The sequence below is a fragment of the Gigantopelta aegis genome, chromosome 9 (genome assembly GCF_016097555.1).
Source record: "Gigantopelta aegis isolate Gae_Host chromosome 9, Gae_host_genome, whole genome shotgun sequence".
NCBI classification, from domain to species: domain Eukaryota; kingdom Metazoa; phylum Mollusca; class Gastropoda; order Neomphalida; family Peltospiridae; genus Gigantopelta; species Gigantopelta aegis.
Window position 1 is genome coordinate 77,444,009 of NC_054707.1, and position 14,269 is coordinate 77,458,277.

The 14,269-nt window shown below is 36.0% G+C and overlaps 1 protein-coding gene across 1 annotated transcript in view; it reads left to right on the forward strand.

Annotated features, from left to right (window-relative positions):
* LOC121381878 (2-hydroxyacyl-CoA lyase 2-like) overlaps positions 1 to 14,269 on the forward strand; it is a 32,831-nt gene that overhangs the window by 1,419 nt on the left and 17,143 nt on the right. Inside the window, exons 2-7 of the mRNA XM_041511267.1 lie at positions 2,889 to 2,942; positions 4,058 to 4,162; positions 4,712 to 4,790; positions 5,144 to 5,235; positions 6,247 to 6,385; positions 6,989 to 7,100. Coding sequence (XP_041367201.1) covers positions 2,889 to 2,942; positions 4,058 to 4,162; positions 4,712 to 4,790; positions 5,144 to 5,235; positions 6,247 to 6,385; positions 6,989 to 7,100 — 581 coding nt within the window. The remainder of the gene's footprint in view (positions 1 to 2,888; positions 2,943 to 4,057; positions 4,163 to 4,711; positions 4,791 to 5,143; positions 5,236 to 6,246; positions 6,386 to 6,988; positions 7,101 to 14,269) is intronic.

Consider the following 14,269-nt stretch of genomic DNA (forward strand, 5'->3'; position numbering starts at 1 on the left):
CTGCCGCTCAACTGTCTGACCGCTGATGTGCCTCTGGTGGTTATCAATAATTGTCCGAGCTGTTTCATTGGTGGAACGTAACCTATCAACCAGATGGGTATGAACAATATGCCGATCTTGTTTTGTTGTGGTCACCCTAGGTCTGTCACTCCGTGGTCTATCACTTGTAACACCAGAGACAATAAAACGCTCTTGGAGATGATAAATTGTTAATGGATGCACATTAAAAGTGACAAGTTGTGGTGCACTGGTTGAAACAAGAAAACAAAAACCCAATCAGTTGAATGGATCCACCGAGGTGGTTTGATCCTACAACGCAAGTACCTCAAGCAAGCACTGAAACAACAAGACTCAAGTCTGTTCACAGGAAGAGTACTCACATTTAATTACATTTTTATAAAACATTATTTTGCCATATGCATATCAGGGATCACGCAAGGGGGCGACGTTGGCGAAATAATTGTGCTTTTATATTAAACTTCGCCTAACTTTTCATCCATAGTGAAGTTCTAAGTCGCCTTCTTTCAAAAAAAAAATCACAGTGATTTGGGCTTTTTTTTTCCCTGGGAAGTATCTGTACATTTCGTCTCCATTTTGTCCAAAGATCACGTGACGACATTTTGCAATCAGCCAGTGGACTCGGTTATTTCCATCAAATTATATTTATTAATAATACATTGGAGAACAACACAATATTTTATTGCTATTCTTCATTTGTTACGTACTGTTTTATAAACACATGGGAACTGAATAAATAAATTGCAAACAAAAATAACTTGTGAAAAATAATGTTGCTGACTTTTCAAGATTCATTGCTTTCAACCACAATGGAGCCGGTTTAAAGATCATTAATAGGCCTTCTTTGTTTCTCTGCAAACCTTCTCGGAATTTTGTAATGACAATACACAAAAATCTCCTTGTTACGCCATTCAGTTAATTGATACAGACTTTATGTCTGCGACTGAGTACTACAGAGACGGCTGGGCTGTGTTCAGCCAGACTGAGCGGAAAAACGTACGCTTGACCGGTTTATACGCTTCACGTTAAACCAAAGGGCCACGTCGGGAACCATTCAAATAGTTCATGAACGTTAGCGAACATTTCGCTGGTTGAACTTGGGGCAGACTGTCACTAGCTGGTCACGTAAAAGGAGATCATGTGACCAACTGTATGAAAAGCTTCAAAAATGCATTGTTTTACCGTTGTGGTCAGAGATTGACAATAAAGCACAGTTCTTGTAAACTTGTACACAAATTAAATTAATTTAGATGGACATGGTAAATGACTGTACATAGGCACGAGACTTGAGGTAGTGGGCCACAAGTAAAATTAAAATAAACAAACATCCAAACAAAACTTGTTATATAATTTTACCACTTATGGCATGAGTCCATATAAAATATTTGGTTAAAGATGCTGTTTTAATACAAATTGAATATTGATCCATACATGTATAGTCCATTCCATCTTCTTACCAAAATGTTTTTTTTGCAAATATTTTCAGTTTGGTTTGAGAACTTTGACGTAAAAAGAAAAGTAAAAGCGTTTCGGAAATAAAAACAAAAATACTATTATCCTTAAATCAGTCTCATGTCTTAAATCAGTCTTAAATCACCCAACCTCACTTCTGCCTTAATGTGTAACTTCTCCCTGTTTTACTAGCCTAACTTGAACCCTATATATGAGAGTAATTTATTTTAAATGTCTTAGACCAATATGTATTTTGTACCATCTGGAATATTTCAAACAAAAACATTCAAATGATGTATCTGCAGGGTTCAAAACTCGTCAAAAAATAATAATGCATGTTGGCAAATTATGGTAAGCGAACCACAATCAAGATTTTAATGTGGAATACAAATATTAATAGTGTTATAGCTCTAAAGAAGATAATATTATTTGGGTGACTAACGCCATTATTTTTTTAATATATAAGTCGCCCAAACAGGACATTGGTCGAATTTGGTGACCTGGCCACAGGCCGTTTCAAGCCTTGTATCTGGCATTTAATGAAGTTAGTTTTTGCAGTATATTAAGCATTAAAAAACACTAATTGTAGTATATGTGATATCTGGACAATGCCATCTGTCTTATAGATAAAAGACTGCAAATGGTATTTGAACTGTTGTCCAAGTTATTTAAATGTAGTTTAGGTGATACAAGATAGTGTTTTCCTAGAACTTTGGCAAGGCATGGTATACTAAATGCTTTTGGGGCAATTCACCATTTTCAGGACACTTGTTTTCCATTAAAGACAAAATATTAACTAAAATAAACATGAATGTAAGTAATGTACTTGCTTTAATAATAATAAATGAATGGCAAACTATATAACAGGTATATTTTATAAATTAATAATACATTTTCTGAGGCCAGTTGTAGAATTAATTATTGAAAAAGGCTTGTTTAATCTCAGAACAGCAATGTGCTGATTAAGGCAAAATGGCACTAGACTACTGAGTAATGTTGTCGCACCATCAGCATGCTAAAGCAAGCTAGGGAAAACCCTAGGAGAAATAGTTATGTATACTGATGGAAAGAAATAAGGGAACACATCAATTTGTAGACCAAATTCAGTTCACTACTAGCATAGTAATGTCTGTATTTCATATCAAGTTGTAATGTGGGATTGAATGTCTGTAGTGTTGAATGTGCTGCCTATATGTTCCCAGTCAACTTCTGACAATATGAATTGATTTTTGATGCAGTCATTATTTCTTGTTGCTATATGTGTGATCCGTTATTTCTTTTCATCAATATATTTTCCATCATTTGATATGTGTATGTATGTCTGACGCCATATAACCGTAAATACAATGAGTTGAGGTGTCGTTAAATAAAACATTTCTTTCTTTTTTAATATGTGTATGTGTGTTTCTCATTTTTAGGCAGATGACAAGACGGCGAGACATGGTGGTGAAATAGTTGCAGAGGTATTGCAGGTAAATTCATAGGCAGATGCAGCAGTTTCTAGCGAGGGGCTGGAACTTTAAATACAGGGAACATTTTGTTCAGTATCGCATCGTGATTCACAACACAGATTTCAGAGATCGGTACATTAAACAGTAGTTGCTAATCAATTTTCAGCTGACTCGGGGCTAGCTCTGGCACTCGCCAAATTCGTCAATAGTGAATTTTGAAAGCAGTCGATGAATTTTAATTTAGTTTGGCGAAATAATTTCATGTAGTAATTTATGTTTTTTAGAAAATAACTGGCCATTTTTGAAGTTTAATAGGCAATTTGGCAAATTGTTTTGCTCACCCAGACTATAACTACTGCTAATCAAGATTTTGAAAACAAAATGTTCCCTGAAAGTTGGGCACCTACATTAATAAGCAGTATCCCAGAAATATTCATGTGACCAATAATTAAAAGCATAAAACTAACTATATGCAAGTGTACTTTTGTTAAACAACATTGCTGGATTATCTAGCACTTAAGTGTTTAAGAAGCAGTTGAAGCCAAGCATCTACTGTGATCAGCATCTGAAGCCAAGCATCCACTGTGATCAGCATCTGAAGCCAAGCATCCACTGTGATCAGCATCTGAAGCCAAGCATCCACTGTGATCAGCATCTGAAGCCAAGCATCCACTGTGATCAGCATCTGAAGCCAAGCATCCACTGTGATCAGCATCTGAAGATGATTCAATGATTTTCTCTACGTTTACTTTATTTTATTAAGGGCGGGATGTAGCTCTGTGGTAAAATGCGCGGTTGGTGTGGGATCGATCCCCATCGGTGGCCCATTGGACTATTTCTCGTTCCAACCAGTGCACCACGACTGGTATATCAAAGGCTGTGGTATGTGCTATCCTGTCTGTAGAATGGTGCATATAAAAGATCCCTTGCTGCATTAAGAAAAATGTAGCGAGTTTTCGACGTGTCAGAATTATCAAATGTTTGACATCCAATAGCCAATGATTAATTAATTAATGTGCTCCAGTGGTGTCGTTAAACAAAACAAACTTCTTCTTTTATTACTGCAAATTTAAAGATTTGTTTTTATTTTGTCCATTCATTTTTAAATACATATATTTTATTTTGTTACATTTCAGGCACATGGCATAAAAAATATTTTTACATTAGTTGGAGGTCACATATCTCCAATATTAGTTGCCTGTGAAAAACTTGGAATCCGGGTTGTTGACACAAGACATGAAGTAAGTTCTCAATTTAGTGTTGTTAATTTTTTGTTGTTGCAATAATGAATACTTTTCTCTATAATGTATGTATTAGATGTTATATTTATTTGGTAGTGAAATAATTCTTAGAGTGTTGAAGTGTTGGTTTTATTTTATTTGACAAATTAATGAATTTAAACTTCTCTATTTTTTTAAAAAACATTGACACTACTGAAGTCATAACTTAAAAACTATAACAGATAAATATATATATTGTATACTATGAAATGTAGAGGTTCCGATATCATTCAAGGAAGTACAGATTACTATACAATCATTGTTCAGTTTAGTTGTTGGGTTTTAAGAAGCCTGAGAAGATTTGTTTTGTTTTGTTATGAAGCTTAAATTTTTTTGTTTTCCCTTATTCTCAAATTTCTAAAAAAGCTGAAAGCTGAAAAGAAAGATCACCAAAATTAATTTCACATAAATTCTTTGTATTTAGAATCATAAATTTCAATATTGTAATGTAGAATATTTTTGGCAAAAGTGTTTTCTGATAATGCCAAGACCTTTGCCTTTGTCATTTAGGCATCAGCAGTATTTGCTGCAGATGCTGTAGCAAGGTTATCGGGAACAGTCGGTGTGGCGGCAGTAACAGCCGGTCCAGGTGGGTATTATATAGTAGACTATTATAACATTATTGTGTAGTCTTGTAATTTGACCAACTAATTGTAATCACCATAAAAATGTTTTGTTTTTTTTAATCTCTATCCACAAGGGGGCGGATTGGGTTGAGAGGGGGGAAATGAAATCAAAACAGTGGTTTGGGGGGGTTTTGGAGGTGGTGGTTGACTCATTTGGTAAATAATCTGTTAATTAGAAGCCAAACTGAAGAAAAATACCATAAGTTACATTTTTTTTTTTATTCAGTGCAAAAATTCAGTTCATCAGTCTCTCATTTATTTAAATTGGGATTCTTCTGATTTAATTTGTTTTTTAGTAATAAAAATTGTTCTCTAGGTCTGACAAACACTGTGACTGCTGTGAAAAATGCTCAGATGGCAGAGTCACCTCTCTTGCTCATTGGTGGAGCAGCGGCCACCTTACTGAAGGTATGTATTCTCTCTTTAATTTGCCATCTTTGAAAATGTTTCACCCGATGCATGGTCAATTCCCATTGGTAGCCCCCATTGGGCTATTTCTCATTCCAGCCAGTGCACCACGACTGTATATCAAAGGCTGTGATATGGGCTATCCTGTCTGTGGGATGGTGCATATAAAAGATACCTTGCTACTAATGGAAAAATGTAGCATGTTTCCTCTCTAAGACTATATGTCAACATTGCCAAATGTTTGACGTCCAATAGCCGATGATTAAACAAAACAAAGTTTAACTTTTCAAAATGTTCAACGGGACTCAATTAGTAAAGCACTTTCGTGAGGTGCTTCAGTGAAAGGATTGAATCCCCTTCATGGATCTGTTGTCTGATTGTTTTCCCCCATCCAGTGGCCCATGGCTGCTGTATCGAAGGATGTGCTGTCCTATCTGTTGGAATGTGCATTTAAAAGATCCCTTGCTGCTGCAGACAAAATTGTAACAGGTTATCTCTGACTTCATGCCACAGTGATGAAATGTTTGACCTCCATTAGCCGATGATTAATAAATCGATGTGCTCTAGAGGTGTTTGAAAATGTTTGAAAACAAGCTGTTTGAAAATGTTCTATGGAATGACCACTTGCTAATATTAGTGGTAGATCTTTTGTCTCTGACAATACAGAAGAAATGTTTTATTCAACGACACACTCAACACATTTTATTTACGGTTATATAGCGATGGACATATTATTCTGGAAAATATTTCATGTATTTTTCTCAACCATAATAATGTTGAAGATGAATATGCAGTTCCAAACTAAATAGTTCAAGTTTATTTGATCAAACTTTAATTAATATGTTAATAATATGTTATAGGTACATATAAACTTGCAATTCAGACTAAAATGAATGATTACAGAATTGTGAAGCCTGCAATGTCATATCACACTCGTTGTGCAAACTGACATTACTCTGTGAGATACAAATCATATTTGACAGAGACTGTAATATCCTTTATATATGACAGGGCCGAGGTGCTCTGCAAGACATTGACCAGATGTCATTATTCAAACCACTGTGCAAGTTCACAGCATCCATTCAGAAGATTCGAGACATTGTGCCAACAATTCAGAAGGCTCTGCAGATTGCTCAGTCAGGAACCCCAGGTACTGAATAAAGCAATGCTATTACCCAGAATGCAATACTTCCAATACATTGAGTCTTGTTTGTTTACTATACAGTAAGCAGTAATTAAAATATGAAATTTAAATGAAATTTGCTTACATAATATATACTGGTGTGTCATTACATAATAGTTTCTAGTGTCTGGTGACTGAAAAACAGACTACAAACTGTTTAAACTGCCAGAAGCTACAGTCTGTTGTGTTATTTCAGTTTATATCAAGAGGTGGGGGATCAAAATTCATTTTAATCAAAATTAAATAGGTGGAATTGGTTTTGATTGGAACTTTAGTAAATGAGGACTTAAAAGTTCCTAAAGAGAAATAGAAAGGTAAAGAATATAGATTTCTTGTCAATGAAAGTCCAACCAGAGGAAACTATAGCCTGAAATTTTTTGTATAGCTTTATCAATTTTTTTTACAGATGAATGTTATCTTCATGGTGATTTACTTATTTGTGGCAGAGTTATAGCCTGTGAACTAAGGGGCTACAAAAATGTGTTGGGTCCGGTAGTGGACGATTGCTCTAGCACTCTAAAGGCTTGTTTCTTTCTAGGTCCAGTCATTTTAGTGTTTATTTTTTGTCAGGTCCAGTCTTTATTGAGTTTCCAATTGATACACTGTATCCCTTTCACATGGTTCAAAAAGAGCTTGGATCCAAAAACAAAGGTGGAGGACCTATTCAGAAGATCATCAACTGGTATGATCGAGTTAGGATTACATTATTACTGTTTTATAGTGGTGTTCCAATGATCAATTATAATAAAAAAATTGATCGGATTGGCTCTTACGATGTGATGATCGATTATAAAAATCCATAATCGCTTGTGTAGGAAAATGTTAACTGTATCTGTTCCTCCAGTTTAGATGATAGAATAGATGGCAATATTCAGTGGTTTGGGTTTGTTTTCATGTGTACATAAAGAAACATTACATTAAATAGTTAATAAAGGTACAAGTAGCCATTTGCAGGGTTCACACGACAATAGGTACATGGTCCTTATAATTCAAAGCCTTCTTATGGTCATGGAATTCTAACCAATTGTGTAATCGAAAGTTGATCGGTTGGTGCCAGCTGATTATAACCGATGATCAATGATGAAATCCAACCAATTCCAATCACTACTGTTTTAGTTGAACAAAAATATTGGTAACATTTTGGATGAATTTTGTCTGATGTGTGCAGACAAACTCAGTTTTTCTCTTGTAAAAAAACCCATGATAAATGTGAAGGCTTTTAAAAGTTGTTTATTTTCATATCAGATTTTTATGAATTTAATATCACAAATATACTTCCCGACTTAACTGTAATTCACATTCATTTAATAACAACTGTTGAACCTAGTTTCCAAGGGATGCACCTTTTGTTTTGTTTAAAATTAATTTTGAGCTAATGTAAACATCAGAATAACCAAAGACACATGAGTTGATAATTGTAATTAATGTGTACGTTAATGGTAAAATTACTGTAATAGTAAAAACTAGTTTATACTAGCTAATGTCTAGGGTCAGCAGCTTTAAACCTAAACTTTGGACTGTTCACCATCTCAGTATTGATTTGGTTTAACATTAAATAGAATGTGAACTGCAGTTAAAGGGACAGAGCCTAGTTTTTAAACACTACAGCATATTTTTCACTATTGGAGCCATTTATGATCACTGAAATCAAACATTACTTATATTTTATTCTTTAGATTATCCATTTCCGTACAACCTAAGTGTTTCTGGTCATCCTGGTGTTTGTAGTACCAAACAGGGGGAAAAGTGCAGTAATAAACTCTGGATTGTATACTAGTATAAACAGATTTTATGGCTATACCATCACGGTTTTTCTTCTCTTTTTTTTCGTCTTGAAACAAATTTTATATTGAAATTAGTTTGCGGCATACTTCGTAATTCACCCGAATCATTTCATATACCCTCGGCATAATGCCGAATTTGGATTGTTCACATCTCTGTATTGATTTGGTTTAACATTAAATAGAATGTGAACTGCAGTTAAAGGGACAGAGCCGAGTTTTTAAACACTACAGCATATTTTTCACTATTAGAACCGTTTTTGATAATTGAAATCAAACATTACTTATATTTTATTGTTTAGATTATCCATTTCCGTAGAACCGAAGTGTTTCATATATTTAAAACCGCATGTCCGTCTGAGAAATAGCGGTTTATTGATTCGAGTGTTAGTCCGTTTTTAAGGATATTTCCTGTTTTAACATCACAGACTCTTTTTTTTCATTCTATTGTAACCTGTATGAGTTACAGGTTTGTACATTAACTAAACTTAGTGTCCAGTTTCACGGGTTAAACTAGGATCTGTGCCTACAATAAATACATATAGGCCTAGTAGTTCATTACCCACATTGTCTACAATAAATACACATAGGCCTAGTAGTTCATCACCCACATTGTCTACAGTAAATACACATAGGCCTAGTAGTTCATCACCCACATTGTCTACAATAAATACACATAGGCCTAGTAGTTCATTACCCACATTGTCTACAATAAATACATATAGGCCTAGTAGTTCATTACCCACATTGTCTACAGTAAATACATATAGGCCTAGTAGTTCATTACCCACATTGTCTACAGTAAATACATATAGGCCTAGTAGTTCATTACCCACATTGTCTACAATAAATGAGACCAGATCCAATACATATAGGCCTAGTAGTTCATCACCCACATTGTCTACAGTAAATACATATAGGCCTAGTAGTTCATTACCCACATTGTCTACAATAAATACACATAGGCCTAGTAGTTCATCACCCACATTGTCTACAGTAAATACACATAGGCCTAGTAGTTCATCACCCACATTGTCTACAGTAAATACACATAGGCCTAGTAGTTCATTACCCACATTGTCTACAATAAATACACATAGGCCTAGTAGTTCATCACCCACATTGTCTACAATAAATACATATAGGCCTAGTAGTTCATCACCCACATTGTCTACAATAAATACATATAGGCCTAGTAGTTCATCACCCACATTGTCTACAATAAATACATATAGGCCTAGTAGTTCATCACCCACATTGTCTACAGTAAATACATATAGGCCTAGTAGTTCATCACCCACATTGTCTACAGTAAATACATATAGGCCTAGTAGTTCATTACCCACATTGTCTACAGTAAATACATATAGGCCTAGTAGTTCATCACCCACATTGTCTACAATAAATACATATAGGCCTAGTAGTTCATTACCCACATTGTCTACAGTAAATACATATAGGCCTAGTAGTTCATCACCCACATTGTCTACAGTAAATACATATAGGCCTAGTAGTTCATTACCCACATTGTCTACAGTACATGAGACCAGATCCAATACATATAGGCCTAGTAGTTCATCACCCACATTGTCTACAGTAAATACATATAGGCCTAGTAGTTCATCACCCACATTGTCTACAATACATGAGACCAGATCCAATACATATAGGCCTAGTAGTTCATCACCCACATTGTCTACAGTAAATACATATAGGCCTAGTAGTTCATCACCCACATTGTCTACAGTAAATACATATAGGCCTAGTAGTTCATCACCCACATTGTCTACAGTAAATACATATAGGCCTAGTAGTTCATCACCCACATTGTCTACAGTAAATACATATAGGCCTAGTAGTTCATCACCCACATTGTCTACAGTAAATACATATAGGCCTAGTAGTTCATCACCCACATTGTCTACAATACATGAGACCAGATCCAATACATATAGGCCTAGTAGTTCATCACCCACATTGTCTACAGTAAATACATATAGGCCTAGTAGTTCATCACCCACATTGTCTACAGTAAATACATATAGGCCTAGTAGTTCATCACCCACATTGTCTACAGTAAATACATATAGGCCTAGTAGTTCATCACCCACATTGTCTACAGTAAATACATATAGGCCTAGTAGTTCATCACCCACATTGTCTACAGTAAATACATATAGGCCTAGTAGTTCATCACCCACATTGTCTACAGTAAATACACATAGGCCTAGTAGTTCATCACCCACATTGTCTACAGTACATGAGACCAGATCCAATACATATAGGCCTAGTAGTTCATCACCCACATTGTCTACAATACATGAGACCAGATCCAATACATATAGGCCTAGTAGTTCATCACCCACATTGTCTACAGTAAATACATATAGGCCTAGTAGTTCATCACCCACATTGTCTACAGTAAATACATATAGGCCTAGTAGTTCATCACCCACATTGTCTACAGTAAATACATATAGGCCTAGTAGTTCATCACCCACATTGTCTACATTAAATACATATAGGCCTAGTAGTTCATCACCCACATTGTCTACAGTAAATACATATAGGCCTAGTAGTTCATCACCCACATTGTCTACAGTAAATACATATAGGCCTAGTAGTTCATCACCCACATTGTCTACAGTAAATACATATAGGCCTAGTAGTTCATCACCCACATTGTCTACAGTAAATACATATAGGCCTAGTAGTTCATCACCCACATTGTCTACAGTAAATACATATAGGCCTAGTAGTTCATCACCCACATTGTCTACAGTAAATACATATAGGCCTAGTAGTTCATCACCCACATTGTCTACAGTACATGAGACCAGATCCAATACAGATCCAATACATATAGGCCTAGTAGTTCATCACCCACATTGTCTACAATACATGAGACCAGATCCAATACATATAGGCCTAGTAGTTCATCACCCACATTGTCTACAGTAAATACATATAGGCCTAGTAGTTCATCACCCACATTGTCTACAGTAAATACATATAGGCCTAGTAGTTCATCACCCACATTGTCTACAATACATGAGACCAGATCCAATACATATAGGCCTAGTAGTTCATCACCCACATTGTCTACAATACATGAGACCAGATCCAATACATATAGGCCTAGTAGTTCATCACCCACATTGTCTACAGTAAATGAGACCAGATCCAATACATATAGGCCTAGTAGTTCATCACCCACATTGTCTACAATACATGAGACCAGATCCAATACATATAGGCCTAGTAGTTCATCACCCACATTGTCTACAGTAAATACATATAGGCCTAGTAGTTCATCACCCACATTGTCTACAGTAAATACATATAGGCCTAGTAGTTCATCACCCACATTGTCTACAGTAAATACATATAGGCCTAGTAGTTCATCACCCACATTGTCTACAGTAAATACATATAGGCCTAGTAGTTCATCACCCACATTGTCTACAATACATGAGACCAGATCCAATACATATAGGCCTAGTAGTTCATCACCCACATTGTCTACAGTAAATACATATAGGCATAGTAGTTCATCACCCACATTGTCTACAGTAAATACATATAGGCCTAGTAGTTCATCACCCACATTGTCTACAGTAAATACATATAGGCCTAGTAGTTCATCACCCACATTGTTTACAGTAAATACATATAGGCCTAGTAGTTCATCACCCACATTGTCTACAGTAAATACATATAGGCCTAGTAGTTCATCACCCACATTGTTGTCTACAGTAAATACACATAGGCCTAGTAGTTCATCACCCACATTGTCTACAGTACATGAGACCAGATCCAATACATATAGGCCTAGTAGTTCATCACCCACATTGTCTACAATACATGAGACCAGATCCAATACATATAGGCCTAGTAGTTCATCACCCACATTGTCTACAGTAAATACATATAGGCCTAGTAGTTCATCACCCACATTGTCTACAGTAAATACATATAGGCCTAGTAGTTCATCACCCACATTGTCTACATTAAATACATATAGGCCTAGTAGTTCATCACCCACATTGTCTACAGTAAATACATATAGGCCTAGTAGTTCATCACCCACATTGTCTACAGTAAATACATATAGGCCTAGTAGTTCATCACCCACATTGTCTACAGTAAATACATATAGGCCTAGTAGTTCATCACCCACATTGTCTACAGTAAATACATATAGGCCTAGTAGTTCATCACCCACATTGTCTACAGTAAATACATATAGGCCTAGTAGTTCATCACCCACATTGTCTACAGTAAATACATATAGGCCTAGTAGTTCATCACCCACATTGTCTACAGTACATGAGACCAGATCCAATACATATAGGCCTAGTAGTTCATCACCCACATTGTCTACAATACATGAGACCAGATCCAATACATATAGGCCTAGTAGTTCATCACCCACATTGTCTACAGTAAATACATATAGGCCTAGTAGTTCATCACCCACATTGTCTACAGTAAATACATATAGGCCTAGTAGTTCATCACCCACATTGTCTACAATACATGAGACCAGATCCAATACATATAGGCCTAGTAGTTCATCACCCACATTGTCTACAGTAAATACATATAGGCCTAGTAGTTCATCACCCACATTGTCTACAGTAAATACATATAGGCCTAGTAGTTCATCACCCACATTGTCTACAGTAAATACATATAGGCCTAGTAGTTCATCACCCACATTGTCTACAATACATGAGACCAGATCCAATACATATAGGCCTAGTAGTTCATCACCCACATTGTCTACAATACATGAGACCAGATCCAATACATATAGGCCTAGTAGTTCATCACCCACATTGTCTACAGTAAATGAGACCAGATCCAATACATATAGGCCTAGTATATCACCCAATATAGGCCTAGTAGTTCATCACCCACATTGTCTACAATACATGAGACCAGATCCAATACATATAGGCCTAGTAGTTCATCACCCACATTGTTTACAGTAAATACATATAGGCCTAGTAGTTCATCACCCACATTGTCTACAGTAAATACATATAGGCCTAGTAGTTCATCACCCACATTGTCTACAGTAAATACACATAGGCCTAGTAGTTCATTACCCACATTGTCTACAGTAAATACATATAGGCCTAGTAGTTCATCACCCACATTGTCTACAATAAATACATATAGGCCTAGTAGTTCATCACCCACATTGTCTACAGTAAATACACATAGGCCTAGTAGTTCATCACCCACATTGTCTACAATACATGAGACCAGATCCAATACATATAGGCCTAGTAGTTCATCACCCACATTGTCTACAGTAAATGAGACCAGATCCAATACATATAGGCCTAGTAGTTCATCACCCACATTGTCTACAGTAAATGAGACCAGATCCAATACATATAGGCCTAGTAGTTCATCACCCACATTGTCTACAATACATGAGACCAGATCCAATACATATAGGCCTAGTAGTTCATCACCCACATTGTCTACAGTAAATACATATAGGCCTAGTAGTTCATCACCCACATTGTCTACAATACATGAGACCAGATCCAATACATATAGGCCTAGTAGTTCATCACCCACATTGTCTACAGTAAATACATATAGGCCTAGTAGTTCATCACCCACATTGTCTACAGTAAATACACATAGGCCTAGTAGTTCATCACCCACATTGTCTACAGTAAATACATATAGGCCTAGTAGTTCATCACCCACATTGTCTACAGTAAATACATATAGGCCTAGTAGTTCATCACCCACATTGTCTACAGTAAATACATATAGGCCTAGTAGTTCATCACCCACATTGTCTACAATAAATACACATAGGCCTAGTAGTTCATCACCCACATTGTCTACAGTAAATACACATAGGCCTAGTAGTATAGGCCTAGTAGTTCATTACCCACATTGTCTACAGTAAATACATATAGGCCTAGTAGTTCATCACCCACATTGTCTACAATAAATACACATAGGCCTAGTAGTTCATCACCCACATTGTCTACAGTAAATACACATAGGCCTAGTAGTTCATTACCCACATTGTCTA